The sequence below is a fragment of the Vidua chalybeata genome, chromosome 29, assembly GCF_026979565.1.
Source record: "Vidua chalybeata isolate OUT-0048 chromosome 29, bVidCha1 merged haplotype, whole genome shotgun sequence".
NCBI classification, from domain to species: domain Eukaryota; kingdom Metazoa; phylum Chordata; class Aves; order Passeriformes; family Viduidae; genus Vidua; species Vidua chalybeata.
Window position 1 is genome coordinate 3,272,899 of NC_071558.1, and position 27,041 is coordinate 3,299,939.

At 58.0% G+C, this 27,041-nt stretch overlaps 3 protein-coding genes across 5 annotated transcripts; all 3 read left to right on the top strand.

Annotated features, from left to right (window-relative positions):
• The first annotated feature begins 176 nt into the window (after positions 1 to 176).
• GOLPH3L (golgi phosphoprotein 3 like) lies at positions 177 to 8,003 on the top strand. Of its 2 annotated transcripts, none has more exons than XM_053966714.1 (5): positions 177 to 395; positions 1,119 to 1,310; positions 4,651 to 4,782; positions 5,647 to 5,761; positions 6,741 to 8,003. In XM_053966714.1, the coding sequence occupies exons 2-5, from the start codon at positions 1,131 to 1,133 to the stop codon at positions 7,166 to 7,168; spliced, it is 855 nt and encodes a 284-aa protein (XP_053822689.1). In that variant the 5' UTR covers positions 177 to 395; positions 1,119 to 1,130; the 3' UTR covers positions 7,169 to 8,003. The 2 variants fall into 2 exon arrangements, with proteins under 2 accessions (XP_053822689.1, XP_053822690.1); XM_053966715.1 differs by having other exon boundaries at positions 1,125 to 1,310.
• LOC128801071 (alpha-endosulfine-like) lies at positions 7,380 to 13,424 on the top strand. 2 transcript variants are annotated; one of them, XM_053966712.1, is made up of 3 exons: positions 8,097 to 8,623; positions 9,938 to 10,063; positions 11,566 to 13,424. In XM_053966712.1, the coding sequence occupies exons 1-3, from the start codon at positions 8,423 to 8,425 to the stop codon at positions 11,734 to 11,736; spliced, it is 498 nt and encodes a 165-aa protein (XP_053822687.1). In that variant the 5' UTR covers positions 8,097 to 8,422; the 3' UTR covers positions 11,737 to 13,424. The 2 variants fall into 2 exon arrangements, 1 of the variants encoding a protein (XP_053822687.1); XR_008435131.1 differs by lacking the exon at positions 11,566 to 13,424 and having other exon boundaries at positions 7,380 to 8,623; positions 9,938 to 10,025.
• A 2,522-nt stretch (positions 13,425 to 15,946) lies between these two features.
• Positions 15,947 to 21,007, top strand: MCL1 (MCL1 apoptosis regulator, BCL2 family member). Its single transcript, XM_053966713.1, has 3 exons — positions 15,947 to 16,490; positions 18,770 to 19,017; positions 19,550 to 21,007. Exons 1-3 carry the CDS (start codon positions 15,962 to 15,964, stop codon positions 19,664 to 19,666), a joined length of 894 nt encoding a protein of 297 aa, XP_053822688.1. The 5' UTR covers positions 15,947 to 15,961; the 3' UTR covers positions 19,667 to 21,007.
• Positions 21,008 to 27,041: the final 6,034 nt, after the last annotated feature.

Consider the following 27,041-nt stretch of genomic DNA (forward strand, 5'->3'; position numbering starts at 1 on the left):
ACGGGAACGGGAGTGGAGCGGGAATGGACACGGGACGGGACGGGAGTGGAGCGGGGATGGACACGGGACAGGAACGGGACGGGAACGGGAGTGGAGCGGGGATGGACACGGGAGTGGAGCGGGGATGGACACGGGACGGGAACGGGACGGGAACGGGAGTGGGAGAGGACACGCGGGCGGGGGCGGGGCAACGCCCTGACTGACAGGAGGAAGTCCCGCCCCTCGACCCAGCCTGGCCGCACTCATTGGCTGCTCCGACTCACGCGGGCTCCCATTGGTCGGAGCCGCGGCGTGGGCGGGACCAGCGGAGCCCAGGAAGCGGCGGCGGCCCCGCGGAGGCTTTTCCTGCCCGCGGCCGCGGAGCGGAGCGGGGCGGGCGGACCCGCCGGGCCGCGGTGAGGCCGGGCGGCGGGCGGGGGGCCTTGGCAGCCCCCAACCCTCGTGGGGAGGGGGCGAATCTTCACCCGCGGGGCGCTGCGGCGGCGGGCGGGATGGAGCGGGGCTGGTCCGGCGGGGCGAGACGGAGCGGGCCGGGGGGGGTGGGGCAGAGCAGGGCCGGGGTTGGGAGGCGGGTGGGACAGAGCGGGGGTCGCGGGCGGTGCGATCGGTGCGATGGGGCCGTCCCGGGACGCTGCCGGGGGAGCGGGACCGCCCGTGCGGCCTCAGGGGCTCGGGGGCTCTTCCGCGCCTCGGGGCTCCCTCCAGAACCCGGGACTGCGACCGTCCCGGCGCGGCGAGTGGGGACGGCGGCCCCCGACACCGCCGTGGGGAGGGGGAGCTGGAAATCCTGGGCTAGACGGGACGAGCGCCCCTGGGTCTGGGGGCGAGGGTTTGGGACTGGGGTGAGGGTTTGGGTCTGGGTCTGGGGTGAGGGTTTGGGACTGGGGGCTCGGGTCTGGGTCTGGGTGGGTGTCTGGGTCTGGGGGCTCGGGTCTGGGGTGGGTGTCTGGGCCTGGGGGCTCGGGTTTGGGTCTGGGTCTGGGGTGGGTGTCTGGGCCTGGGGGCTTGGGTCTGGGTCTGGGGTGGGTGTCTGGGCCTGGGGGCTCGGGTCTGGGTCTGGGGGCTCAGCCCCGTCCCCGTCCCGGGTGCTGAGCACGGCTGTGCCCCGCCGTGCCCAGCTGCAGTGGGAGATGACGACGCTCACGCACCGGGGCCGGCGGGCGGAGGGCAGGAGCGCGGAGAAGAAGGCGGACGGCGAGGAGGAGGTGGCTGCGGACAGGGAGCTGAACGAGGACGATCCCGATGACTCCAAAGACATCCGCCTCACGCTCATGGAGGAGGTGCTGCTCCTGGGGCTGAAGGACAAGGAGGTGAGGCAGGTGTCTGCTGGCACATGGGCAGTGCTGTGCTCAAGCTGGACTCGAGGCTCTCAGGGAGCAGCAGAAGGGATTGGATGGGTTCTTCTCAGTGCTCTCCCCTAGAACGTGCTTAGAATCACAGAATCATGCAATGGGTTGGGGTCACAGAAGTCGCAGAATGACTGGATTGGAAGAGACCTTAAAGATCATCGAGTCCAACCCCAACACCTCAACTAAACCTCACTGAGTGTTGCAAGGGACTGTAAAGCTCACCCAGTTCCAAACCCTCACCATGGGCAGGGACACCTTCTCCCATCCCAGGCTGCTCCAAGCCCTGTCCAGCCTGGCCTCGGACACTTGCAGGGATGGGCCAGCTGCTCTGGGCTCCCTGTGCCAGGAGATGGCAACCTGAGCTGTGAGCGTGGCTGATAAGCGCTGTGCCACCAGCTCTGCCTTGGGGACAGAGCTGGAGGTGCAGAGCAGAGGGGGGGTTGTTCTTTCCAGGGCCGAAGCCATGGGTAGAAGGAGCCTCAGCTGGTTTATCAAAGGGTGAACATCCTCCTCTGCAGCCCCAAAGCACCAGCTGGCACACAGGGACACCGTGAGCACTGCTCTGCTCTTTAAAAATTCATGTGGGAAAGAGCAGAGGGAGGAGGCAGAGGGCAGCAGAGTCAGCTGGGCTGGGAGCTGGGAGCAGGCACGGCCTGAGTCTGCACCCACAATGGAGAGGGAGCAGGAGCTGCATCTCTGCTGGCTTCCTGGGATGGGGCTGGGTGGGAGTGTCAGTGCTGGGAGCTCCTCCTGTGTGCCTGTCACCCTGCAGGAAGGGAATCCTGGTCAAACAGAATTGCTTTGTGCTTATCAGCTGCTAGGAACTCGTTTATCAGCTCTGCCTGGAAGGAGAAGGTGCATGGTGTGGAGTTCTCTGAGCTGTCTGTGCTGTCCCTGTGCCTTGACTTCACCCCTGCATCCATCTTCTGCATCAGCTTGGGGAAATCTTTGGCTGGGAGGGTGGTGAGGCCCTGGCACAGGTTATTCCATGGCTGCCCCATCCCTGGGAGTGTCCCAGGCCAGGCTGGACGGGGCTTGGAGCAGCCTGGTGTGGTGGAACCTGTCCCTGCCATGACAGGGAATGGGATTGGTTGACCTTTAAGGTCCCTTCCAACCCAAACCATTCCACAATTCTAAAATCGGATGAGTGGATGAGGAATTACAGACCAGGGGAAGCCAACCAAGTGCCCAAAGTGCTTCTTGGGGTGACAGTGGCAGAGCAGAAGCTCCTACAGAGGCTTTCCAGCTCCAGGAACCCACTTTGCTCAAGACTGGACTCAGTGACCTGGAGATCTTTTCCAGCTGTAATTATTCCATGATTCCTGTGTGAGCCTGGCTCCCACCTGAGGTGCTGAGGTGGATGTCCTCCTCCTCTTCATTCCTCAGGGCTGGAATGAAACCTTTGTGAGGTGCCAGAACCTTCTTTTCAGCAGGGCTCTGCAGTTCTGGGTTGGTCCCAGCTGGTGCTGAGCTGTCAGAGGGATCCAGCCCAGGCTGTGACGGTGACAAGGGCTGGGGCTGTCCTGTTTGAGAGCCCCAGATAAGATCTAGGAGCCAACTAGGAAGTGGCAGCAGCTCGGGGCTGTAAAAGGAACACAATGCAAATAATCCTGGAGCAAATATTTGAGAGCAGCCTGGGAGTGGGGTGCCTTGGGCTGCTTTTTTTCCTGGGCTGTGTTTGGTGTTCTTGGTTAATGTATCCTGGGAACAGCCCTTCAGCCACCAGGAACCTGGCAGAGCACAACAAATACAGGAAAAAACCTTGTCACACTTTTATTTATTTTTTTTTCTCCATCCTGTCCTTCCACATTCCTGTAGCTCACAACCAGAGGCAGCAGCAGCCCGGCCCTGAGCTGGGCTCTGTTTTCACAGCTTGGGTGTTCACTCATGCTTTGATGACTGGGGAAAAACAAGACCATTTTTGCCAAATTCAATGAGCTCACAGTGTAATTTCATTATTTAAAGTACCAGTCTGTCCATGTAGGAGGACCTGGCTGCAAACCAGCCTGGCTTTTGTAACCAGTCTGATTCCAGAAGCTGGAAATAACCCAGGAGCTTTGGAATTTTAAAATTTCCTAGGAGTAACTTGCCCTTGAGGCCAGGAAATTGAAACCTTTGCTCATCTTCACGCCCTTTCCTGGAGAACTTGTTTGTAAAAGCCGTGAGCAAAACCCAGGAACGGAAAGCAGGAGGGCAGGGATGAAAGGCTGCTTTGTCTTCCTGCACGAGGAAATGGGGAAAGCAAATAAAAGTTTCCATTTCTTTTATGGTCCTCCGTGCCCTGCTCAAACACACCCACAGGGAATGGGAATTCACTCCTGGGGAGGGAAAACCTTCCCTGGGGGAGGGCTGGGGGTTCCCAGCCTGTTTTCCTTGGGAAGGGGCTCGCTTTTTCTCCAGTCTCCTGGTAGCTTTGAGGTCCCTCCCTCCCTGTTTTCCATCCAGAGAAAGAGCAGCAGAAATGGAGGGGGAAAAAGAGCAGAAAGGGAGGAAAAAAAAAGAGAAGATAGAGCAGCAGAAAGAGGGAAAAAAAAAGAGGATAGAGCAGCAGAAAGGTGGAAATTCCCACCAGGAGCCCATAAAGAAATCATTAGCTTCTGATTGTGATGGTGTAAATTATAACACCTGTATTGTCTCACCCTTCACATGAGACTGAAAACAGAATGGAAGTTTTTAAAACACCTCTCAGTTATCTCATCTGTGGGTCAGAAAAAGGCATAATCCAGCATGCAGCCAGGAGGGCACATCCTGCTCAGTGTTTGGAGGAGCTTTTGGGCAGGAAGGGGGAAAATTGGAGCTTCTCACCTGGTGGGGAAAAGATTTCCACCTCCCTTTGGAAATCTGGGAGGCTTTGGAGAGACAGGAGCAGGAGAATCTAGGAAGGTTTGTAGTGAGGAGCAGAGAAATCTGGGACGCTTTGGAGAGATAGGAGCAGGAAAATCTGGAAATCTGGGAAGGTTTAGAAAGACAGGAACAGGGAAATCTGGGATGGTTTGAAGAGAAAGGAGCAGGGAAATCTGGAAATTTGGGAAGGTTTAGAGAAACAGGAACAGGGAAATCTGGGAGGGTTTGGAGAAACAGGAACAGGGAAATTTGGGAAGGTTTGGAGAGAAAGGAGCAGGGAAATCTAGAAGGCTGTGGAGAGATGGGAGCAGGGAAATCTGGGAGGGTTTGGAGAGAAAGGAGTAGGGAAATATGAAAATCTGGGAAGCTTTGGAGAGACTCCTGGGCAGGATCCAAGCAAGCCAGGAGGGACGAGAAGCAGAAGAGCGGAAAAATTCCTTCCCATTTCCTTCCCCAGGGCTACACGTCCTTCTGGAACGACTGCATCTCCTCGGGGCTGCGGGGCGGGATCCTCATCGAGCTGGCTCTGCGCGGCCGCATCCGCCTGGAGCCGCTGTCCCTGAGGAAGAAGAGGCTGCTGGAGAGGAAGGTGAGGCTGCTGCAGGGAGCCGGCAGGGCTGGGGCTCTGCCCGGCCCGTCCTGCCCGGGGGCGGCACAGCTCTGCCTCCTGCCCCACCCCGTGTTCCCCCCTGAAAAACATGCTCTGTCTGCTGGGAAAATGTCACATTTTTGATCAAGGATAATAGGAGATACAGGCCATGAAGCAGAAATACAAACTGCATCTCTGTATCAAAGTTACTTTAACACCACACATATAAAATCCAGTTAATATTTGCAAAAAGCCATATTATAATATGTATCTGTAACATATGTTATCTATCTTACTAAGCTAAATTAACAACAGAAATAAAACAAAGTTACTTTACAAAGTAAACTTTACAAACTTCATAAAGTTTACAAAGTTTATAACAAATAATTACAAAGTTTATACTAGAAAATTTACAAAGTTTATAACAAAGTTACTTTAACATTACACATATAAAATCGTTTTAATATTCACCAAAAGCCAATATTATAATATCATTAGAATATATTATTATATATTATGTTATATTAATATAATCTATAATATATTATATATAATACATTATATACTTTATTAGCATTAGTACATAATATTATATAGCCAATAATATAATGTAATATAATATTATAATGTTATATTAATATAAGATATAAATGCAATATATTGTGTTACGTTATATTACGCTATATTATATTTTGTTATGTTATGTTATTATATAACTGTAATGTTATATTATTATAGAATTGTAATGTTATGTTATTATATAATTGTAATGTTATATTATTATAGAATTGTAATGTTATATTATTATATAATAACGGTGCAAAATTACAATATTTGAATATTCTATAACGTTTCCCCTGCCAGGTGCTGCTGAAGTCGGATGCTCCCACTGGGGATGTGCTGCTGGATGAGACCCTCAGGCACATCAAGGCCACGGAGTCAGCAGAGACGGTTCAGACCTGGATAGAGCTGCTCACTGGTAGGGCCAGCTGGAAATTCCACCACCCCAGCTCGCTCCAGGCCTGTCCAAACATCCCTCAGACCCACCAAAATCCATCCAGCATCACCCTGTGCGTCCAGAGCTCCAGGATCTGGTGGTGAGGGAGCCCCAGAACCAGCCTGGACCCTCAAATCCCTCCAGAACCCCTCTCCAGGCCTGTCCAAACATCCCTCAGACCCAGCCAAACCCACCAAAATCCACTGAAGATCCCAGGTCCAGCATCACCCTCTGTGTCCAGAGCTCCGGGGTCTGGTGGTGAGGGAACCCCAAAAAGAGGGGAGACCCCCAAAACTGCCCTGGACCCCTCAAATCCCTCCAAAACCCCTCTCCAGGCCTGTCCATGATTCCCTGATTTCCCTTCCCACACCACCCTGGAGGGTATTTAGGTGTCCAGGTAGAATTTGAAGGTTCTACTGGAGGATTTTGGGGGTCCCAGGTAGGATTTGGTGCTCCTGGGAAAGAATTTGGAGGATCTCAGGTAGGATTTGTGGATCCAGGGGAGGATTTCCAGATCCTCAACAGGATTTTGAGCTCCTGGGAAGCATTCTGGAGGATCCAAATGCTGAGGCCTCAGCAAGGCTGGGGTGACCCACAGGTGGAAGAGGCTTTGGAAAGGGATGGGATTTGCTCTGGGATCTCTCCTCAAAACTCCACTGGGAGCTTTGCCAGGAGGATCTGAGTCAGACCAAGGGATCAGAGCCCGGTGTCCATGCAGGGCATCATAGAAGGGTGGAATCTCCAGGATCCCTGAAGATCCCTGGAGATGGGGAGAGCAGGGGAAGGCTGAATGTGGGGGCAGAGGAGGATTTGCTGGGTGTTCTTTCGCTGGGGGCTCGGTGGAAATCTTGGACCTCAGAGCTCCCGTGGCAGAGCCCGGTGTCCGTGCAGGACATCATGGAAGGGTGGAAGAACACTGGGATTGGGAAGCAAACCTTGACCAGAGCCTCCCACCCCTCAGGAGAGACCTGGAACCCCTTCAAGCTGCAGTACCAGCTGCGCAACGTGCGCGAGCGCCTGGCCAAGGCTCTGGTGGAGAAGGGCATCCTGACCACGGAGAAGCAGAACTTCCTCCTCTTCGACATGACCACCCACCCCGTCAGCAACGCCTCCGAGAAGCAGCGCCTGCTGAAGAAGCTCCAGGAGAGCGTCCTGGAGCGTTGGGTCAACGAGCCCCAGCGCATGGAGCGCAGGACTCTGGCCCTGCTGGTGCTGGCCCACGCCTCGGACGTGCTGGAGAACGTTTTCGCCAGCCTGGCCGACGACAAGTACGACGTGGCCATGAACAGGACCAAGGACCTGCTGGATATGGACCCTGAGGTGGAAGCTGCCAAAGGCAAGGGCACGGAGATGATCTGGGCCGTGCTGGCGGCCTTCAATAAGTCCTAAACGCTCCTCACACGGCGTGGGGCTGATCCTTGATGGGTCCCATCAGGGGGACCCCACACCCCACCTGGAGTCTCATCAAGGGCACCCCTCTCCCCAGAGGGACCCTGAGGTGGGAGCTGCCAAAGGCAGGGCCACGGAGATGATCTGGGCCGTGCTGGTGGCCTTCAGTAAGTCCTGAACTCCTCCTCACGTGGGGTGGGGGTGATCCTTGATGGCTCCCACCCCAGGGTCTCCCCACGGGGACCTGGAGCTCCTGGGGCACTGGGCGGGCTCAGCCTGGGGAGGGACCAGGGGATTTTGCTTTTCCCCTCCCCAGGTAGGGCTGGGAGGTGAGAACCCCCCACCACCACCACAGCCCCTGGTGCCTCTGGGGAGAGGTGGCCGCAGCTCTTCACTCCTTGCCCTTGGGCATTTCCTTCTGAGGCCAGTGCAGAGCCGGGGGTGGCACAGCCGGGGGTGGCCCAGGAGCTGCTCCAAGAGGCCAAACCCTGGCACAGAGGGGCTGGGACAGCTCCTGGGTGCCTCTCCCACAGTCAGGGCCTGCCTGGGAGCTCTGGGGGTGCCCCTGAGGAGCTCACACCCTCCTGGGGTGGGTTTGGGGGTGTTGGGCAGCCGGGAGCACCCCCATCCCTGGCACCCAAAGCTCCCCCGCGTGTCTCCATGCAGGAGCAGCTCTGCAGAGCCCCCCGGGCTGTGCCCCCATGGCTCAGCTGCTCTTTCTAGTAAGAAACCAAGTGAAGCTGTGATTATTTTTGTTCACAACCCCCTTCCTTCCTCCCTCCCTCCCCCACTTTATTCTCCTGTAGTTCACTTAAAACTTAAGTGTTTCTCTGCAGCCCAGGGCTCTGTCCGTGTTTCAGTGGGGGCAGCTGCCGGCCTTGGCATTTCAAGGGGCACTGGCCGTGCTCGGGAGGGTGTTGGTGACACCGGTGACGTGAGCTGCGGGTGGTCCCAAGGGATGGGTGGGGGTGAGCTCCCTCCTCCCCCAGGCCCCTTTCCCTTCCCGGGGGCGCTTTCGGGGCGTTCCGGTGTCCCCGCAGCCCCGGTCCCGCGCGGTGTCCCCGCATCCTCCCAGCCCCGGTCTCGAACCCGCGGCCCTGCGGGGCGGGGGAAGCCCCGCCTCTTTTCCCGCCTACCCGATGGTTCTCGCTTTCTATTGGCCGCTGTTCGTGCCAGTCATTGCTGCCCCGCCTTTTGTTTGCACCGCCTCCTCTAAGTACCCCGCCTTCCGCACGCACTGATTGGTCAGGTGTGATGTCACTGCGGCCGCTTCTCTGCGTTCATTGGGTAGAGCTGCTGTCCGTCATACAGCTGAGGCAGTGGAGGCGTTGGCGGCCATTTTGGAGCAGGGCGCGGGGCCGGACGCAGCGGAGGGAGCGCGGAGCCCCCCTCGCCGCCATGGCAGCCCCGCTCGGTACCGGCGCCTTCACGGAGGAGACCGGGCGGGAGAAACAGGTGTGTGAACCCCCGGGGGAGGAAGGGGGTGTCGGGCGGGCTCCCACTGGCTGGGCTGCACGTCCCTCTTTCCAGTCCTAAGCGGCGATTGGTTGTTTCTGTTGTCCGTCTGGCGAATACCGGGCTCTGATTGGCTACAGGGTTAGGGGTGGGCGGGTGGGGTGGGATGAGGGCCCGGGATGGGCCCGGGATGGGCCCGGGATGGGGGGAATTGGGCTGGGATTAACCTGGCCTGGGGTGATGGGCTTGGGATGGAGGGGGCTGGGGGCTGAGGGGAGCACTCAGAGATCCTGCAGTGGCTTCAGGGGACAAAGCTCTGGGTGCTGCTGTCAGACTGCCCTGACCCTAAAATCCTGTTCAGGAACCCTCAGAGCTTTCCAGGATCCCCAAATCCTATCTGGGATCCCCAAAATCCTCCCCAGGATCCCCAAATCCTCCCCGGGAGCCCCAAATTCTACCTGGGAGCCCCAAATCCTACCTGGGATCCCACAAAATCCTCCCCAGGAGCCCCAAAATTCTCCTTCAGGGCGATGTGGGAAGGGAAATTTGGGAATCCTGGACAGGTTTGGGCCTGAAATCCCGGAATTCCTGCCTGAAATCCCAGAATTCCTTCCAAAAATCCTGGAATTCCTTCCTGAAATCTGGGAATTCCTGTCTGAAATCCAGCCCAGGCATCATGTCAGCAATAATGTCAATTTTATTTAATCAATGAATTTTTATTTAATTAAAATGTAAATGAATTGCATACTAAATAATGTAAATTTTATTTCATAAATACATTTTAATTTAATTAATAAATGTAAATTAAGAATGTAATAATGTAAATTTTATTTTAAAAATAAATTTTAATGTAATCAATAAATATATATTATCCATGTAATAAATAATGTAAATTTTATTTAATAAATACAGTTTAATTAATAAGTGTAAATTATTATTTAATAATAATAAGTAAAAAAGTAATGTAAATTTTATTCAATACATTTTAGTTTAATTAATAAAAGTAAATTAATCAGGTAATAAATAATGTAAATTTTATTCAATAAATAAATTTTAATTGAATTAATAATGTAACAAATAATGTAAATTTTGTTCAATAAGCACATTTTTATTTAATAAAGAAATTTCAATTGAATTAATCACATAACAAAAAATGTAAACTTTATTCAATACACAGATTTTAATGGAATTAGTGTAACAAATCATGTAAATTTTCCTCATAAACCCTTTTTTTCCCATACACAAGTGCTAGTTGGATTCCTGGTGTAGCAGCCAGGTCAGTCAGTGAATAAATCCGTTTGTGTTTCTCCCCAGGCCGCTGCGGAGCTCGGGGCCGTCTCCCCCGCGAGGGCCGGGCCGGCCGAGCTCGAGGGCAAATACCCCGGGCTGGGGCTGCGGCCGGGGGGGGCCCAGTTCCTCATGAGGAGGCTGCACAAGGGGGTGAGTGTCCCCAGCTGCCCCTCTGGCCTGGCAGCTGGGCAGGGCCAGCAAGGCCTTGGCAGCACCGGGGTTCGTTCTCTGGGGCAGAAGTCCTGGCTCTAGGCCTGGCTTATCATCCCAAAAGTGCTGGTTCTGTAGGCCTGGCTCATCCCAAAAGTCCTGGCTCTGTAGGTCTGGCTTATCATCCCAAAAGTGCTGGTTCTGTAGGCCTGGCTTATCATCCCAAAAGTCCTGGCTCTGTAGGCCTGGCTCATCATCCCAAAAGTCCTGGTTCACCATCCCAAAAGTCCTGTCTGTAGGCCTGGCTCATCATCCCAAAAGTCCTGTTTCTGTAGGCCTGGCTCATCCCAAAAGTCCTGGCTCTAGGCCTGGCTCATCATCCCAAAAGTCCTGTCTCTAGGCTTGGCTTATCATCCCAGTGCAGAGGATCCTGTCAGGCTCTGCCCCTGCAGCTGAGCCTCTGCTGGCAGGGTCAGCAGGTGTGATCCCAGATCTCACAGGTGTGATCCCAGATCTCACAGGTGTGATCCCAGCTCTGCAGTGTGATCCCAGATCTCACAGGTGTGATCCCAGCTCTGCAGTGTGATCCCAGATCTCACAGGTGTGATCCCAGCTCTGGCAGTGTGATCCCAGATCTCACAGCTGTGATCCCAGATCTCACAGGTGTGATCCCAGCTCTGCAGTGTGATCCCAGATCTCACAGCTGTGATCCCAGCTCTGCAGTGTGATCCCAGATCTCACAGGTGTGATCCCAGCTCTGCAGTGTGATCCCAGCTCTGCAGTGTGATCCCAGCTCTGCAGTGTCATCCCAGCTCTGCAGTGTGATCCCAGATCTCACAGGTGTGATCCCAGCTCTGCAGTGTGATCCCAGATCTCACAGGTGTGATCCCAGCTCTGCAGTGTGATCCCAGCTCTGCAGTGTGATCCCAGATCTCACAGCTGTGATCCCAGCTCTCACAGCTGTGATCCCAGCTCTGCAGTGTGATCCCAGATCTCACAGCTGTGATCCCAGATCTCACAGGTGTAATCCCAGATCTCACAGCTGTGATCCCAGCTCTGCAGTGTCATCCCAGCTCTGCAGTGTCATCCCAGCATTCCAGAGGTTTCTGACTCCCTGGCACTCAGTCCCTGTTGTGCAAGGGCTGAGTAGGTCAAGGCTGGTCCCCGCCAGCCAAAGGTCCCATCCAGAGGCAGCTCAGTGTGTCAGAGGGTGCCTTGAGTCAGGCCAGGAGCTGCCACCCAGGGCTGGGCTGAGTCACTGGCTCCTGGCCAAAGGCCTTTTAAACCTGGCCTAACTCCCTGCTTGGGTTTGCCCCTTGTGTCATGTTCTCATGGCCTGGTTTAGAGCAATCCCAATACTCTCTAAGGGATCCCCATGACTCTGCTGTTCCTATGTTCCTGCACTCCCAATCCCAATTTAGCTCTCCCTAAAGGATCCTCGTGCCTCTGCTGTTCTCCTGCTCCTGCACACCCAATAACCCAAACATTTCTCCCTCTTCCAGCAAAAATACTTTGATTCTGGCGACTACAACATGGCCAAGGCCAAGATGAAGAACAAGCAGCTGCCAAGTGCAGGGCCTGACAAGAACCTGGTGACAGGAGACCACATCCCCACGCCCCAGGACCTGCCCCAGAGGAAGTCCTCACTGGTCACCAGCAAGCTGGCGGGGTAGCTTCACTCTCAGCTGGGGGCTGCCCTCTTTTTGTCTCTTTTTTTTGGCTAAATGGATTGAACTTCACTGTACCATAGGGATGGGAGCACCAGAATCCACGTAGTTGTTTGAGTCTTTCCAGCAAACACACCCCAAAGCTGAGTGGGGGCAGGGTTGGGTTGGCCCTTCCTCTCAAGAGAGGCTTTGCCTTAATTTTGCTGCTGTTTGGATCCATCCTGGCTCCCAGAGCCACTGGAGCTCTGCCTCCTGGCTGGGGCAGAGAGGGCTCAGGGGAGGCACCTGGAGGAGGGGAGAGGGCAGGGCTGAGGTGTGGGAAGGGATTCCAGGGGTTGGGGTCACAGAGACTGAGCCAGCTGGGCAGGAGGAGTGATCCCACATCTCACAGGTGTGATCCCAGATCTGGAAAGAGTGATCCCAGATCTGGAAAGAGTGATCCCTGATCTGGAAAGAGTGATCCCAAATCTGGAAAGAGTGATCCCTGATCTGGCAGGTGTGATCCCAGATTTGGAAAGTGTGATCCCAGACCTGGAAATTAGGACCCCAGATTTGGAAAGTGTGATCCCAAATCTGCCAGCTGTGATTCCAGGTCTGAAGGCACAGTCAGGTGTGTGCTTTAGAGCTTCAAAGTGATGAAATTGGCTGAGATGAAAAAAATTGCAGGGGGTGTTGTTGAGCTGAGCTGCCTGGGATCCGTCCCTGGCTCAGCTCACAGGGCACAGCACGTCCAGAGGGTTTGGGAGAGAGGTTGGGCCGTGTCTGAAACATCCCTGTGGTGATCTGGGGGTAGAGCCCCACCACAGCTGCCCCGAGGGGCTTGACTGAATTTGGAGAGAGGCAGGAGTGGCAGGAACCACCCAGAAAGGGATAAAAAGCACCAGAGACAGGGTGGGATTTAAAGGGTGTTGAGGCAAACCTGTGCTTTGAAAGTGTTGGGCATCCCAAGCTTGGATTTCTTTTTTATCCCATTTTTCCCCTTCTTGTGTTTTCTTTGTCTCAAGCCTGAGGAAAAAAGAAAAAAAAAAAACCCAAAAACAAACCAAACCCAAATTAACACCAACATCTCAACAAAAAGCCCCAAATCTAACAGCTTTTTGCTGCAGCCCTGCAGAGCCACACATGCCCCCTCCTTGTGCCCTGGGTGCCACTTTTCCATGCAGTGGGAAGTGTGGGCACAGCTGTGCCAGGGCATCCCAAAACCTGCCCCAGTTTCAGCCCCGTACTGGAGGCACAGGGGTCAAAGGAAGGGATTCAGGAGTGAAGGATGCCCGGGCAGGGCTTTCCTTCTGTGTGTTCCTGCTCACCTGGGTGTTCCCTGGGAACCTGTGTGTGTCACCTGTGTCACTTCCCTGGTGCTGCTTGGAGCAAGGTGTTGCTTCCCAGGAGTGTTTACCCAGGGTGTGCTGGAATGTGTGTCTGCCTTCAGGTGGTTCCTGGATCCTGCTGTGAGAAGCAGCCCTGGGGCTGCTCCTGGCCACTCTCTGGGGAAGGGACAAGGAGTGTGGTGGGATTGGCACCTGCTCCTTGTCCCCACAGGGTCCTGCTCTGGCCTCCAGCACTTTTCCAGCCCCTGTGTGACCTGGTTGGGGCAGTGGCTGCACACCCTCCTTGGATGTCCTGCTGTCTGTCCCAGCCGTGTTGTAAATAGATACAAATATATAAAAGTTATATATAATTTTTTTACATGTTCACCTCTTCTGGACTGCTGTGCTTGCTTTTTTATTAAACCCCAGAAGGGGAAATAAAACCCAAAAGAGGAAATAAAGGGAAGGATGCAAAGGGGCATTGCCGCTCTGGGGCTGTCCCTGTGCTGGGGGTGCAGAGGGAGGGGACAGCCCCCCAACCATGTGGGGACAGCCCCCCAAATGTCTGGGGACAGCCCCCAACCGTGTCTCTCCCTGCTTTTCCAGGTGTGCTTGTGCAGGAGGGAGAAGGGATTGGACAGCCCCGGATGAGACCCAGCAGGAGCAGTTCTGACCAGGGTTTGGGGCCGTGGCAGGGGCTTCTTCCCATCCCACCCCAGAGCTGGGTGGGCAGTGAAGGGGGCAGGGGGTGATGCTGGCAGCCCTGCCCACCTCTCACAGTGCTGGGTGGGTTGGGGGGCACTGGGGAGGGATTTTATCAACACAAATCTGTGCTCCAGCTGCCCTCCCCCACAGGGACATCCTTCCACACTGTCCCACTGTGGCCACCTTTGTCCCCACTGTCACCCCTCAAGGTCTCTCCAGGTTAATTTTGGGGTGCAGGAGCACAGCCCCTCCTGCCTTTCTCCTGGCCATGTCCAGCCCCCTTCTCTCCCCACTGGAGGCTTCACCTCTGGCTTTTCAGCCTTGGCCTTTCCCCAGCCCCACCTTTCCCCTGGAGCTCTCCAGCCCAGCCGGGTGTGTCCCTGGGCTGGGCCTTGTTCCCAGGACTCTTTGGATTCCCCAGAACTGGGGATTCCCAAGCCCTGGAGCTCACCCAGGTCCCCAGGGACAAGCAGGGGACAGGCAGGGACGCGTTGTTCCAGCTCGTGTTTGTGCTAAAGCTTGGCACCACCTCCCAAAAATGTGCTGGGTGCTGCCAGAGCTCCCTGTGTCCTGCTCCTGCTGCCAAGAATTCTCTTCCCGACAAGGACACATTCCTTGGGGCCATGGGAAGGATTTTTAGAGGGACGAATTTCATCCTGCTGGACCCCCCAGCCAGCCCTGGTTTGGGGGGTGGCAGGGGGACAGGAGCTGGGGACCCCCAGGGGGATGCACATCCCTGGTTTTGCTGGATCTGGGATATCTCCAGGCATGGGGATGGGGCTGTGCTCACCACAGCTTGCTCCAAACACAGCACAGTGAGCTCAGTGGGCTTGGATTTGTCCCAGTTTGTCCCCAAAAATGCTGGCCAGGGAGGTGGCAGCTCTCAGTGCCTCCCTGGAGCAGGAGGAGCTGTGCTCTCCCAACATCTGGATTTTCAACCCTGAGGCACCCAAAACCCCACTGCTGGGAAGGGCAGGACTTCCCTGGGTCCCTTTTGGTGCTGGGGGTTCACCCAGAGCCCACCCTGCCTGTGCTGGGAGGGGGAACCAGACCCCTGTGCCAGTGTCTCACTCTCGTCACATCCCTCTTTGGTGATGCCACCAGGTCATGGGGGCTGGTGGCACTTCCCAGGTGAGGGCCACAGCTCCACTTTGGTGACCTTTGGTGGCACAGAGAGGCCTCAGCACACCCTGGGAAACTCTTTTGGGGGGTAACTGTGGTTTCAGGGGCTCCAACCCCAATTTCCAGTGTCTTGGAGGCATCACACCAGTCCCTGGCTCTTGGGGTCTGCCCTGCCCTGGGACCTCTCAGGGGGTTTCAGTCCTGGGGAGATGTGGGACAGCCCACCAAGGGCTGGGAGGAATGGGGCAGATCCCCACCAAGGTCCAGATGAGCCAGCCAAGGTCAGAATGGGCTTGAAGCAGACGGATCCAGGTGGGACTCCTTGGAATCAGGGAATCATTTGGAAGTTTCTTTTAAAGGCCATCAACTCCAACCTCCTGCAGTGAGCAGGGACATCTTCACCAGACCCGGCTGCTCAAGAGCTCTGTCCTTCCTCACTTGGAATGTTTCAAGGCTGGGGCATCTACCACCTCTCCGGGCGACCTCTTCCAGTGCCTTATCACGCACAAAATAAAAAATTTCTTCTCTGTATCTACCCACTTTTATAGTCTAAATCCACCTCCTTTTAGTTTAAAACCACCACCCCCCATCCTGGTGCGAGCTCACGAGGCTGGGTCACACTCCCTCCCTTCTGTCAAACCCCATCTTGGCCCGTGCTGGCTCCAGCCCCGCGCCCGGGGGATGCTCGGTGCTGCGGAACCGGGAATGAACCGGGCGGCTCCGGCAGGGCAGGGGACACACGTGGCCGGTGCCACGAGGATGCTCCTCGCTGCTCTGGGGGCTTTGCCCCGGGGGATTCCAGCCCCCGCTGTGCTCGGAGGGGTGCGGGAGGGGAGCACCAGCACGGCACTACCGGGAGCTGCTGCTCGCTACCGGGAACAGCCGGGGACACCGGGAGCGGGGTACTGGAGTCAGGGGACGGAGTGGGTGGTCCCTCTTTTCGCTCTTTTTTCAGCCGAAAGAACGGAAGCGGAGGTGGAAAAAGAGCCGGTCGCTGTCCCGCCCTCGCCCCGCCCCTACGGCGTCACCGCCGCCGGTTATATAACCCGGCCGCGCCGGTCCCGCCCGCACCCCGCCGGCCGCTCGCACCGGGCGCCATGTTCGCCGTGAAGCCGAAAGCCGTCATCGGCTTCAACCTCTACTGCGGCGGCTCCCCGGCGCTGGGCCCCGCCGGGCCGGGGCAGCGCCCGGAGCCCGCGGCCGCCGCGGAGCCGCCCCGGGAGCGCTCCGGGGCCGCCGCCGGCCGCGCCGACCCCCCCCGCGCGCTGATTGGCCGAGGCGCGGCGCCCCGCGCGCTGATTGGCTGCGGCGCGACTCTCTGGCGCCCCGAGGAGGAGCTGGACGGCTGCGAGCCCGAGCCCGAGCGCGGCCCCGCCGCGGACTCGCTGCCCGGGACCCCCCCGGGGCCTCCGGACGGGCTCCGCCAGGAGTCGCTGGAGCTCATCAGCCGCTACCTGCGGGAGGTGGCGGGAGAGGCGCAGCCCAGCGCGAAGAAGCTTTTTCCGGGGCTCCTGGGTGGTCCCGGCCGGCCCGGCGCGGCGGGGGATGCGGTGATGGAGAAGGCGCTGGAGACGCTGCGGAGGGTCGGGGACGGCGTCATGAGGAAACACGAGCTCGCCTTTCAAGGTGTGTGTGTGTGTCGGTCGGACGCTCCGGGAGGAGGCCGAGACCCCCCGTGCTGTCCTTTGGGCCTGTCCCCGTGGCCGGAGGGGCTTTGGGGCCGGGGGTGATGCCCTCGTGGCTGGGCTCTCGGCCGGCTCATTCATGGGATGTGCCTTTGGCTCGGAAGGGGTTAAATAAAAGCCGTTGGGAAGTGCTCAAAAACGAAACTGAACTTTGTTCCGTGGGGACGAGGAAAAGCCGCTGTTGGTGTGTGCGGAGGAGATAACCAAGTTACAGATTAGCCCTGGTTCCTCCTCGTGCCCCCCTTGGCTCGGGGTGACTGCAAATAATCCCGAGCGTCCGACGATCCGTGAGCTCAGGAGTTTCAGATCCTCACCCCCCCGGTTTAGGTGCAAGGGGATTTTTGGCGGGGAGAATTCTTCTGGGTAATATGCTCACAGAGCCATAGAATGGTTTCGGTTGAAATAGACCTTAAAAACTCCTCCAGTCCCATGGCAGGGACACCTTCCATCATCCCAGGCTGCTCCAAACCTTGTCCAGCCTGGCCTTGGGCACTGCCAGGGATCCAGGGGCAGCCACAGCTTCCCTGGGAAATCTGGTTTAATGTATTTAATCCCAAGCGCCCACAGATTCGTGAGCTCAGGAGTTTCAGCTCCTCGTCCCCTCCCAGTTTAGGTGCAAGGGGATTTTTGGTGGGGGCAATGTGCTCGTCGAACCATAGAATGGTTTGGGTTGAAATAGAATTTAAAACTCATCCAATCCCATGGGCAGGGACATTTTCCACAATCCCAGGCTGGTTTAATGTATTTAATCCCAATGTATTTAATCCAAAAATTAGTGAGCTCAGGAGTTTCAGATCCTCACCCCCCTCCCCAGTTTAGGTGCAAGGGGATTTTTGGTGGGGGGAATTCTCTTGAGCAATGTTCCCATAGAACCATGGAATGGTTTGGGTTGAAAAATAGACTTGAAAACTCATCCAGTCCCATGGTAGGGACACCTTCCACCATGCCAGGCTGCTCCAAGCCCTGTCCAGCCTGGCCCTGGGCACCTGCAGGGATCCTGCTGGATCCACAGCTGCTCTGGGAAATCAGTTTTTGTGTATTTCACCCCTTCTGCAGGGGGTGAAAGCAGCTGTAGGAAGTTGACCCCCAGTGCCTGGCCTGGGGATGAACTGGAAGTGAGAAGTGACTGGTTTGACCTGGTTTTGTGTAACTCTGCTGCTGTGGGGCTGAGCTCCCAGCCTTGGGGCTGCTGCTGCCAGGCCAGGATGGAGCCCAGCGGCGCAGGACAGTGTCTGCATTTCCTGCAGCAGTTTTGGGGTGCCTGGGAGGTGTTAGGGTGCAGATGCCTGGGGGGGTGTTGGGATGCAGGTTCCTGGAGCAGTTTGGGGGTTCCTGGGGGGTGTCAGGGTGCAGGTTCCAGTTGCAGTTTTGGGGTATCAGGGTGCAGGTTCCTGCAGCAGTTTTGGGGTTCCTGCAGCAGTTTTGGGGTTCCTGGTGGGTGTTAGGGTGCTGTGTGGTGAAACACCTTCCTCCTCACAGGCGGATGTGCCCGTTTCTCAGCTCGTTGCTTTTTTTGGCTGCTTTCTTTTTTGTTTGTTGAACACAAAGAGCTTCGGTTTCATCCTTAGCTGTGCTGCTGGGAAAGGCAGTGGGATCAGTTCCTCTGCCCCAATTCCCGGACGTGCTTGTTGAATTATTCTCGGCGAGGAATGTCCAGGCTGACGTGAGCCTTCTGTAGGGCCGGTGATTTCCTGAGTGCTCAGGAGGAACTGCCTCGGGGAGGCTTCCTGCAAGTTTGAGCAACAACAAGCAGCAACGCCTTTCGCTTTCGTAAAAGCCTTGGCTTGTTTGCTTCTCCACGGCAGGGCACTGCAGGTCGAGCTGGGGAATTCTGCTGTGCCAGGCAGAGTTCAAATTCATTAATAATCCCCTCTTAATGAGCTGGGGATACATCTACCTGGTTTGGGGCGCTGCCCTTGGTCTCTGCCCTCCCCAGGCTGTGGTTCTGATGTGGTGGGGCCTGGGGACCTTGAGACAGGGGAGTGTGACATGCTCAGACACCACAGCTGTCCCCCAGACAGGGAGGAAGGAACTAAAAGTGTGGCAGGGGCTGGCTCTTGTCTGGCCCAGGTGAGGGAGGGCAGCAGAGCCCTGTGAGGAAGCAGAACTCGCTTTCCATCCCTGACACTTGGCTCCTGCAGACCCCACTGGGTGGGTCCCACCCTCTCCCTGCCCCTCCTGGGGGACTTCGGTGCCTGCCCCTGAACCAGAATCTTGCAGGAATGCTGCGGAAGCTGGAAATCCAGCAGGAAGAAGACCTGCAGTCGGTGGTGGAGGTGGCTGCCCACGTGTTCAGCGACGGGGTGACCAACTGGGGCCGAGTGGTGACGCTCATCGCCTTCGGAGCCTTCGTGGCCAAGCATCTGAAGAGCATCCAGCAGGAGCAGAGCATCAGCTCCCTGGCTGGGATCATCACAGACGCCCTGGTCTCGTCCAAGAGGGAGTGGCTGGAGAGCCAGGGGGGCTGGGTGAGTCACTGCCCTGAATTCCTGAGCTTTTCCCAACATTCCAGCCTTTTCCTGTTTCCGTGGTGTGTCAGTGCTGACTCACTGCTGCCAGGCGGGTTGTGGGGTTTCAGGATCCGCTCACCATGAGCTGCCTGAAGTGGTTTGAGCTAAAAACGTGTTCCTGCCCAGCCTGGGGGCAGCATTCCCAAAGGCAGGGCAAGCCTTGGAGGACTGAGCTGGCCCTTGGCTGCTGGGGTGGCTGAAATGGGGCTGGGGGAGCACAGGGGATGTTCAGGATGAAATGGGGCTGGGGGAGCACAGGGGATGTTCAGGATGAAATGGGGCTGGGGGAGCACAGGGGATGTTCAGGATGAAATGGGGCTGGGGGAGCACAGGGGATGTTCAGGATGAAATGGGGCTGGGGGAGCACAGGGGATGTTCAGGATGAACTGGGGCTGGGGGCTGTGCCAGGCAGGCTGCTCCCCGCCATCCCCTGCCCTCCTCTCCACGAGAGCTGCCTGGCAGGGCACTGACCATCCCTCCTCTCTCCCAGGAGGGCTTTGTGGACTTCTTCCGAGTGGAGGACCTGGAGAGCAGCATCCGGAACGTTCTGATGGCGTTTGCAGGAGTGGCTGGCCTTGGGGCCAGCTTGGCCTACATGATCCGGTGAGGCTGGAGCTGCCCAGGACCAGGACTTTGGGAGGACTGGCTCCCCGGGGCTGCAGAGCTGCCTGCTCCCTCTGAAGCTGGACTTGAGTGACCCGAGGAGGATCTGGAGCCATCCCTGGAGCAGCTTGTTCCTGAGGAAGAGGAAGGTGTGATCCCAGGTTGTGGCTGCTGATGGAGGATTTATGGCTTTGGAAGAGTTTTTCCTCTGCTTCCCTCACCAGGCTGGTGCTGGGGAGCTCAAGTGGACTTTCTTCACTTTGATCCCAGAGGGAACCATCTGGGAGCTGCAGCAGCTCCTGCCTGGACTGAGGCCTCCTGGGCTGGGCGAGGCAGCTGAACCTGGAGCAGATGTTTGAGGGTTGTGGTTGTGGTTTTTTTTTAATTTTTTTTTTTCTGGAAATAGCACCTTCTGCTGCTGCTGCTCTGCCTAAACTTGCAGCTCTGTTGTGCTGGAAATGTGCCAGCCTGCACCTGCAGCCAGGTGCTGCCAGGGAGTGGCAGAGCTGTGCCAGACCCTCTGCCATGGAGCTGGAGCCCTGCCCAGCCCCTTCCCTCCCTGTGGGGCAGGGGCTTGGAGGGGCTGGGGGTCTTTCCCCCAGCTGTGTCCTGGCCCCAAACAGCCTCTCCTGGCTGCACAGAGACAGCTCAGAAATAGCGAGCGCATTTGTAATTATGTAAAAAACCCCCCAGTGGGCTGGGGAGGATGTAGAGAACCTGTAAATGTCTATAAATCTGTAGAATATGTGCATTTTTACAGAGCTGACGATACAAAAAGGAGGAATTCATTCTCAGCGTGGGTGCCCTGTGCTTCATTCCTCATGGGAAGCAGCATTTTTGTGGCAAAGCCTGGACTCCACTCCAGCCTTTCCCTCAAGTACTTGAGCAGCCCAGCCAGGGAGTGTGACAAGCAGCAGTGGCCTGGCTGTGACCACGGCTGGCTGGCAACAGCTGATGTTTCTGTTTGTTTTTAATCTTTTTTTGGTGGCTCTTGGAGGGGGTGGGGGAGCTGTGGAAGTCCATTCTGGCCACTTCCTTCTCTTCCCTTCCTCCTGCTCCTCCAAGCCGTGAGCTGGACAGAGCTGATGGTTGAATGTAAAACCTTCTGGGGCTGCTTGTGGCTCACACCTGCAGCTCCTGCAGGTCCCTCAGGATGCCTTTGATGCCCAAGGGGCTCCTTGCCCACCCCTGGCTCTGGGGGGGCTGCGCTGGTGGGACATCCTTGTCCCCAGGATGTCACCTGGAGCCTGAGCCAGGCCCAGCTCAGCCGTGGTGCTACAGCCAGGCCCTGCTTGTGTGCAAAACAAGCTGTAGTTTGGTCAATAAATGTCTTTTGTTCTCCTTCCTCTGCTACCAAACTCGTTTCCCCCAGCCAGGGGCTCTCGTGCTGCCCCAGCAATGTTGGGAAAGCCTCTGTGAGCTGTGGAAAAGGGCTGGGGGTGTCTGGTGTCACCTCTGGTGTCACCTCTGGTGTCACCTCTGGACTCCCCTGGCCATGGGTGTGGGTGGGGAAAGCCCCTGAGGTGCCTCCTGCACAATTTGGGCTGTGTCATCCCCCGAGGGGACCTGCAGCCTTGGGGACAGGGACATTGGAACATTCCCATCCTCATTCCCATCCCTGTGGGGCTTTGATCACAGAATCCCAGACTGAACTGGCTTGGGAGGGACCTTCAAGCTCATTTTGTTCCACCTCCCGACCATGGACACCTTCCAGGTTCCTCCAAACCTCGTCCAGCCTGGCTGGAAACGCTTCCGGGGATGGGGAATTCAGGAGTTCTCTGGAAAATCTGTGCCAGGGCCTCACCCAGCACTGCTGGGGGCCTCCTGCATGGTGCTGCAGTTTCCCCCCTTTTTAGATCTCTTTTTTTCTTCCCTCTTTAGGGGGTCTCTGCACCCCCACATTCCCATCCCTGCAGGTTTGGGGTGGATGTGTCCCTCTCTCAGCTCCCTTCAGCTGGAAAATCCCCTCTGGAAAGGCAAAATCCTGCCCCAAAATCCTCTGGAGAGGCAAAATCCTGCCCCAAAATGCACACCAGGGCTCCTGTCCTTGGGCCACCAAGCCCATGGTGCTGGCCAGGCCTGGTCCCACAAACGCCCCGGAGTGACTCAGCCCTGCTGTACCCAGACTGCAAAATGCTGCTGGGTGTGGGTTTTCTGCTCTTTTTGGGGGGGTGGTTTTTGTTTTGCTTTGTTTTTCCGGTTTTTTGGGGTTTTTTTGGTGTGTTTTTGTGTTTTTGTTTTGTTTTTTTAATGCTGTGTCTGTGGGGACTATTTTGGGCCTGTTTGGCTCCCCGGGGTGCAGTGGGGCCTCAATGCAAAACTGGGCCTTTGCCACGGAAATATGCAAAGGGAGCGGTGAGGGGGGTCAGGATTGGGGTGCAGGAGGAGCTCAGGGTGGGGGGGACTCCCACGGGGTCGGGGTGTGGGTGAAAGTTGGGGTGCAGGTGGAGCTCAGGGTGTTGGTGCCTCGCAGGGTTTTGGGGCCTTGGTGGCTCCTAAATTTGGGTGTGGGGTGCCTGGGAGGGGTTGGGGTGTTGGTGGCCGGGAGAAGTTGGGGTGCAGGTGAAAATTGGGGTGCTGGTGGCTCCCAGGGTTCAGGGTGTTGGTGGCTACTAAATTTGGGTGTGGGTGCCTGGGAGGGGTTGGGGTGCAGGTGAAAGTTGGGGTGTTGGCAGCTCCCAGGGGTTTGGGGTGTTGGTGGCCCCGAAATTTGGGTGTGGGTGGTTGGGAGGTGCTGGGGGGTTGTAGGTGGCTCCCAGGGGATGGGGTAGGGCAAGTTGGGGTGCTGGTGGCTCAGAGAGTTTGGGGTGCAGGTGGAGCTCAGGGTGGGGGGGACTCCCAGGGGGAGTGGGTGCCTGCAGCAGTTTGGGGTGCCTGCCGCAGTTTTGGGGTTCCTGCAGCAGATCGGGGTTTCAGCAGCAGTTTGGGGTGCCTGCAGCAGTTTTGGGGTTCCTGCAGCAGATCGGGGTTTCAGCAGCAGTTTGGGGTGCCTGCAGCAGTTTGGGGTGCCTGCCGCAGTTTGGGGTTTCAGCAGCAGTTTGGGGTTTCAGCAGCAGTTTGGGGTGCCTGCCGCAGTTTGGGGTGCAGGTTCCTGCCGCAGTTTCGGGGCTCTTTCCTGGAAGCCGCCTGGCCATGACGATAACCCCGAGGTTTCCGTTTCCGTCCCCACCGGGGCTTTTCGCAGAAGCTGCCGCGACTTCCCCGAACTGGGCTGTAAATAAGAGCTGGGGGAGGGGAAAGGGGGCGATTAAAGATGAAAAATGGAAAAGCAGCTGCTGGAAAAGGGGGGTGCTGCAGGTCGCGACACCCCAACACCTGCCCCGGCTGCCCGGGGGCACTCGCTGGGTTTTGGGGTGGGGGAATTTTGGGGAAGCGGCTCCTGCAGCAGCTGGGGCTCGAAAGCTCAGGAGCAGGGGGTTCATGCAAATGCACAAAATCCCCCAAATTACCCAAATTTGTGCTCATTTCTGGGGCTTCACGCTGCAGGAGCCGCCCTCAGGTGTGGGCTTTTCCCCCGGGGGGCTCCGGGATGTTGGGGGGCAGAGATTTCCCTTTTGGGGTGGGGGTCGCTGCCCTTTTCCACCCATTTTTGGGGTGGGGTGGGGGTCCCGTCCCCCCCCCGCCACTGCCCTTTCCCCCCATTTATGGGGCAAGGGGGGTCCCTGGGGAGACCCTGGGAGTTGGGGGGGACCCCACCCCAGGACTGAGATGCTTTATGGGGAGAGGGGCTGCCTGGAGCCCCCCATGGCAGGGAAGTTGCCCTGGGTTTTTTGGGGTGCGGGGACCCCCCCAACTCCCCGGGATTGTCCCTGCGGGGGGAGGAGGTGGGGGCGGGGGCGGGTGACTCATTTGGGCTGAGATGACGAGGATTTGGGGTATTTAGGGCAGGGTTTCGAGGAGTGGGCGGGTGTCACTGCACTGGCCCCCCCTCAGCCCGAGCGGGGTGTGTGCTCTGCAGAGCTCCTTCCCCTGCCGGGGCTCGGCTCCCGCTGTCCCCCGGGGGTCTGGGACCCCCCCCCCCCCCACTTTGCGGGGTTCTGTCCCCCTAGTCCTGCCCAGTTCCTCTTCCAGGAATTCGGGTGCCCCTGGCACCCCAAATCCCCTTCCCCGCCACCCGAGCCGGGCTGTGGGCACTGAGCTGCTCCGTGAAGGCTCCTCCTCCTCTTCCTCTTCCTCTTCCTCTTCTTCTTCCTCTTCCTCTTCCTCCTCCTCCTCCTTTCCTCCTTCTCTTCCTCCTCCTCTTCTTCTTCTCCTCTTCCTCCTCCTCCTCCTTTTCTCCTTCTCTTCCTCCTCCTCCTCCTCCTCCTCTCCCGGACTCTCAGCCCCTCCTGACCTCAGGGTTATGGGGGGCACGGGGGCTGTTTGGGGGGATTTGGGGGGATTTAGGGATTGTAGGGGCACAGGGGTTGTTGAGTCCATGCAGTTTGGGGGATTTAGAGGGATTTGGGGGTTCTGGGGGCACAGGGGTGGGCAGGCAGTGGGTGCGGGGCCGTGCCCGGGCGGAGGCAGCGGTGACTCAGGCAGGAATGTGCTGGCAGCACACGGCGTTCCCGTGCCAGCGCCAGCGCCCGGGCTCTGCCCCGCGCCCGCTGACCCGGGCACGGCCCCGGGCTCTGCCCCGCACCCGCAGCTCCGGGCACGGCCCCGGGCACTGCCCCGCACCCGCTGACCCCGCACTCACTGGTCCCAGTGAGCTCCCCGTACACCTCCAGTGTGCCCCAGTGCACCCCCAATATCTTCCAATGTGCTGCAATGCGCCCCAGTGAGCTCCCAGCGCACCCCCAAAGTGCCCCAGTGTTCCCCAGTGCACCCCAGTGTGCCCCAGTGTGCCCCAGTGTGCCCCCAGTGTGCCCCCAGTGCACCCCAGTGTGCCCCAGTGTGCCCCACTGCATCCTAGTGAGCTCCCAGTGTGCCCCAATCACCCCAGTGTGCCCCAGTGCACCCCAGTGTGCCCCAGTGTGCCCCAGTGCACCCCCAGTGCACCCCAGTGTGCCCCAGTGCACCCCAATGCACCCCAGTGTGCCCCAGTGTGCCCCACTGCATCCTAGTGAGCTCCCAGTGTGCCCCAGTGCACCCCAGTGTGCCCCAGTGAGCTCCCAGCTCACCCCAGTGCACCCCAGTGTTGGTTTTATCTACCAGCACACCCACAGCTCGTCTGTAGAGACAAATCCCTCATTCCTCTCCCAGGGAAGGGGAGATTTTTATTGCCCTCACCCCAAGAAAATAAATGGAGGGGTTGGAGTGTCCAGAGCTGGGAGGGGGCTGGAGAATTCCTGAGGGAGCTGGAAAGGAGAAAAGGAGGCTCAGCGGGAATTTCTGCCTCTGCACAACTCCTGGCAGGAGGGGACAACCCCAGGTCATGCTCTGCTCCCAGGGAACAGGGACAGGACAAGGAGAAATGCCTTCAAGCTGTGCCATGGAGGTTTCAATTAAATATTGGGAACATTTCTGCATGGAAAGAGTTGCCAGGCATTGGAACAGATGGCCCAGGGCAGAGTCACCATCCCGAGGTATTAAAAACGGTGTGGATGTGGCACTTGGGGACAGGGTTTAGGGTGCCCAGAGGAGCTGTGGGTGCCCGCGGATCCCTGGCAGTGCCCAAGGCCAGGCTGGAGCTCCCTGGAACGGTGGAAGGTGTCCCTGCCATGGCAGGGTGGGATGGGCTGAACTTCCAGCTCCTTTTTGCCCCAGACCATTCCTTGATCCGGTGATTCCGTGGTTCCAGGGCTGTCACGGAGCTGGAGTAGAACCTCCCCGGGCAGAGCAGATGTCACCCCCGGGCAGAGCAGATGTCACCCCCGGGCAGAGCAGATGTCACCCCCGGGCAGAGGAGATCTCACCTCCCCGGCAGAGCAGATGTCACCTCCTGGCCCGGAGCCGCCCCCGGGAGCCTCGGCGGGTCCGGTGAGAAATTCCCGGGGCTTTGGGCCCTCGGTGTCCGCAGGGTCCCGCTCAGCCCGCGGGGGCTGCGGAGAGCGGGACGGGCCGGGGGGTCCGGCTGGGCCCGGCCCGGGGGACGCGGAGCGGGGCCGGTACCGGGAGGGGTCCTGGACCGGCGGCGGTACCAGAGGCGGTACCGGGGCGGGGGGGATCCCGGAGCAGAGGCGGTTCCACAGCGGTACCACAGGCGGTACCACAGGCGGTACCAAAGGCGGTACCACAGCAGTACCACAGCAGTACCACAGCAGTACCACAGGCCGTACCAAGGCGGTACCACAGCGGTACCACAGGCCGTACCAAGGCGGTACCGCAGGCCGTACCAAGGCGGTACCAAGGCGGTACCACAGCAGTACCACAGGCCGTACCAAGGCGGTACCAAGGCGGTACCACAGCGGTACCACAGGCCGTACCAAGGCGGTACCGCAGGCCGTACCAAGGCGGTACCAAGGCGGTACCGCAGGCCGTACCAAGGCCGTACCGCAGGCCGTACCGGGGTCCCGGACCGGGCCGGCCCCGCCCCGCACACGGACCGCCCGCAGGGCGCTACCGCCGCCGGGTGGCCAAAAGCCGGTGCTGCACCTCGAGTTCCGCACATGCGCAGTGGCACCGGGAGCTGCCGCCGGTACCGGCACCGCGGGGCTGAGGGGCCCCGGGCGCTGCCGCCGGTACCGCCGCTGCCTCCCGGTGAGGAAAGGCCGCCGGTGCTGCCCCGCCCGGGCCGGCCCGCAGCCCCAAACGCGGAGCGGCAGCGCCGGTGTCGCCCTCGGGGCAGCGCTGCTGCTGCTGCCGCCTCGTGGTGGGAGCGCGGTACTGCAGGGGCCGAACGGGGTGTGCGGAACGCGGCGGGGACCCCCGGGATCGGGAGAGCAGCGCCCCCAGACCCCTCACCCTGCCCCGCACCCCTCACCCTGCCCCGCACCCCTCACCCTGCCCCCAGACCCCTCACCCTGCCCCGCACCCCTCACCCTGCCCCGCACCCCTCACCCTGCCCCAGACCCCTCATCCTGCCCCAGACCCCTCACCCTGCCCCCGCACCCCTCATCCTGCCCCAGACCCCTCACCCTGCCCCCAGACCCCTCATCCTGCCCCCAGACCCCTCACCCTGCCCCCCAGGGACAACCGCACCCCCAGACCCCTCAGTTCCCTGCTCAAAAAACACAACGAGGCTTCCAATGGAACCTCCCCTGGCTTCCCTTCCTGCCCTCCTGTGGCTCTGGCTGCAGTTGAGCAGGGGGTTCCTGCTCTGAAGGGTTGACAAGGAAGTTTGGGACTTTCTGCTATTTTTTTCTCTTGTTCCTTTTTCAGGACACAGACCTTGCATTTGTATTTTGGTTTTTTTTTTTTTTGTTTTTTTTTTTTTCCTAATAAATTGTATTTCTGACTTGGAGTCTCTCACTGGTTTTGCTTTCAAACCAGAACATAATTTTGGCACCCAATGT

What these genes read in the sequence shown, in the direction of transcription:
- GOLPH3L (XM_053966714.1), top strand. Translation starts at nt 1,131, where the DNA reads ATGACGACGCTCACGCACCGGGGCCGGCGGGCGGAGGGCAGGAGCGCG. An exon ending in TGGGGCTGAAGGACAAGGAG is followed by an intron (nt 1,311 to 4,650) that starts GTGAGGCAGGTG and finishes TTCCTTCCCCAG; the next exon opens with GGCTACACGTCCTTCTGGAA. An exon ending in AGAGGCTGCTGGAGAGGAAG is followed by an intron (nt 4,783 to 5,646) that starts GTGAGGCTGCTG and finishes TTCCCCTGCCAG; the next exon opens with GTGCTGCTGAAGTCGGATGC.
- LOC128801071 (XM_053966712.1), top strand. Translation starts at nt 8,423, where the DNA reads ATGTCACTGCGGCCGCTTCTCTGCGTTCATTGGGTAGAGCTGCTGTCC. An exon ending in AGACCGGGCGGGAGAAACAG is followed by an intron (nt 8,624 to 9,937) that starts GTGTGTGAACCC and finishes GTTTCTCCCCAG; the next exon opens with GCCGCTGCGGAGCTCGGGGC. An exon ending in TGAGGAGGCTGCACAAGGGG is followed by an intron (nt 10,064 to 11,565) that starts GTGAGTGTCCCC and finishes TCCCTCTTCCAG; the next exon opens with CAAAAATACTTTGATTCTGG.
- MCL1 (XM_053966713.1), top strand. Translation starts at nt 15,962, where the DNA reads ATGTTCGCCGTGAAGCCGAAAGCCGTCATCGGCTTCAACCTCTACTGC. An exon ending in ACACGAGCTCGCCTTTCAAG is followed by an intron (nt 16,491 to 18,769) that starts GTGTGTGTGTGT and finishes AGAATCTTGCAG; the next exon opens with GAATGCTGCGGAAGCTGGAA. An exon ending in TGGAGAGCCAGGGGGGCTGG is followed by an intron (nt 19,018 to 19,549) that starts GTGAGTCACTGC and finishes CCTCTCTCCCAG; the next exon opens with GAGGGCTTTGTGGACTTCTT.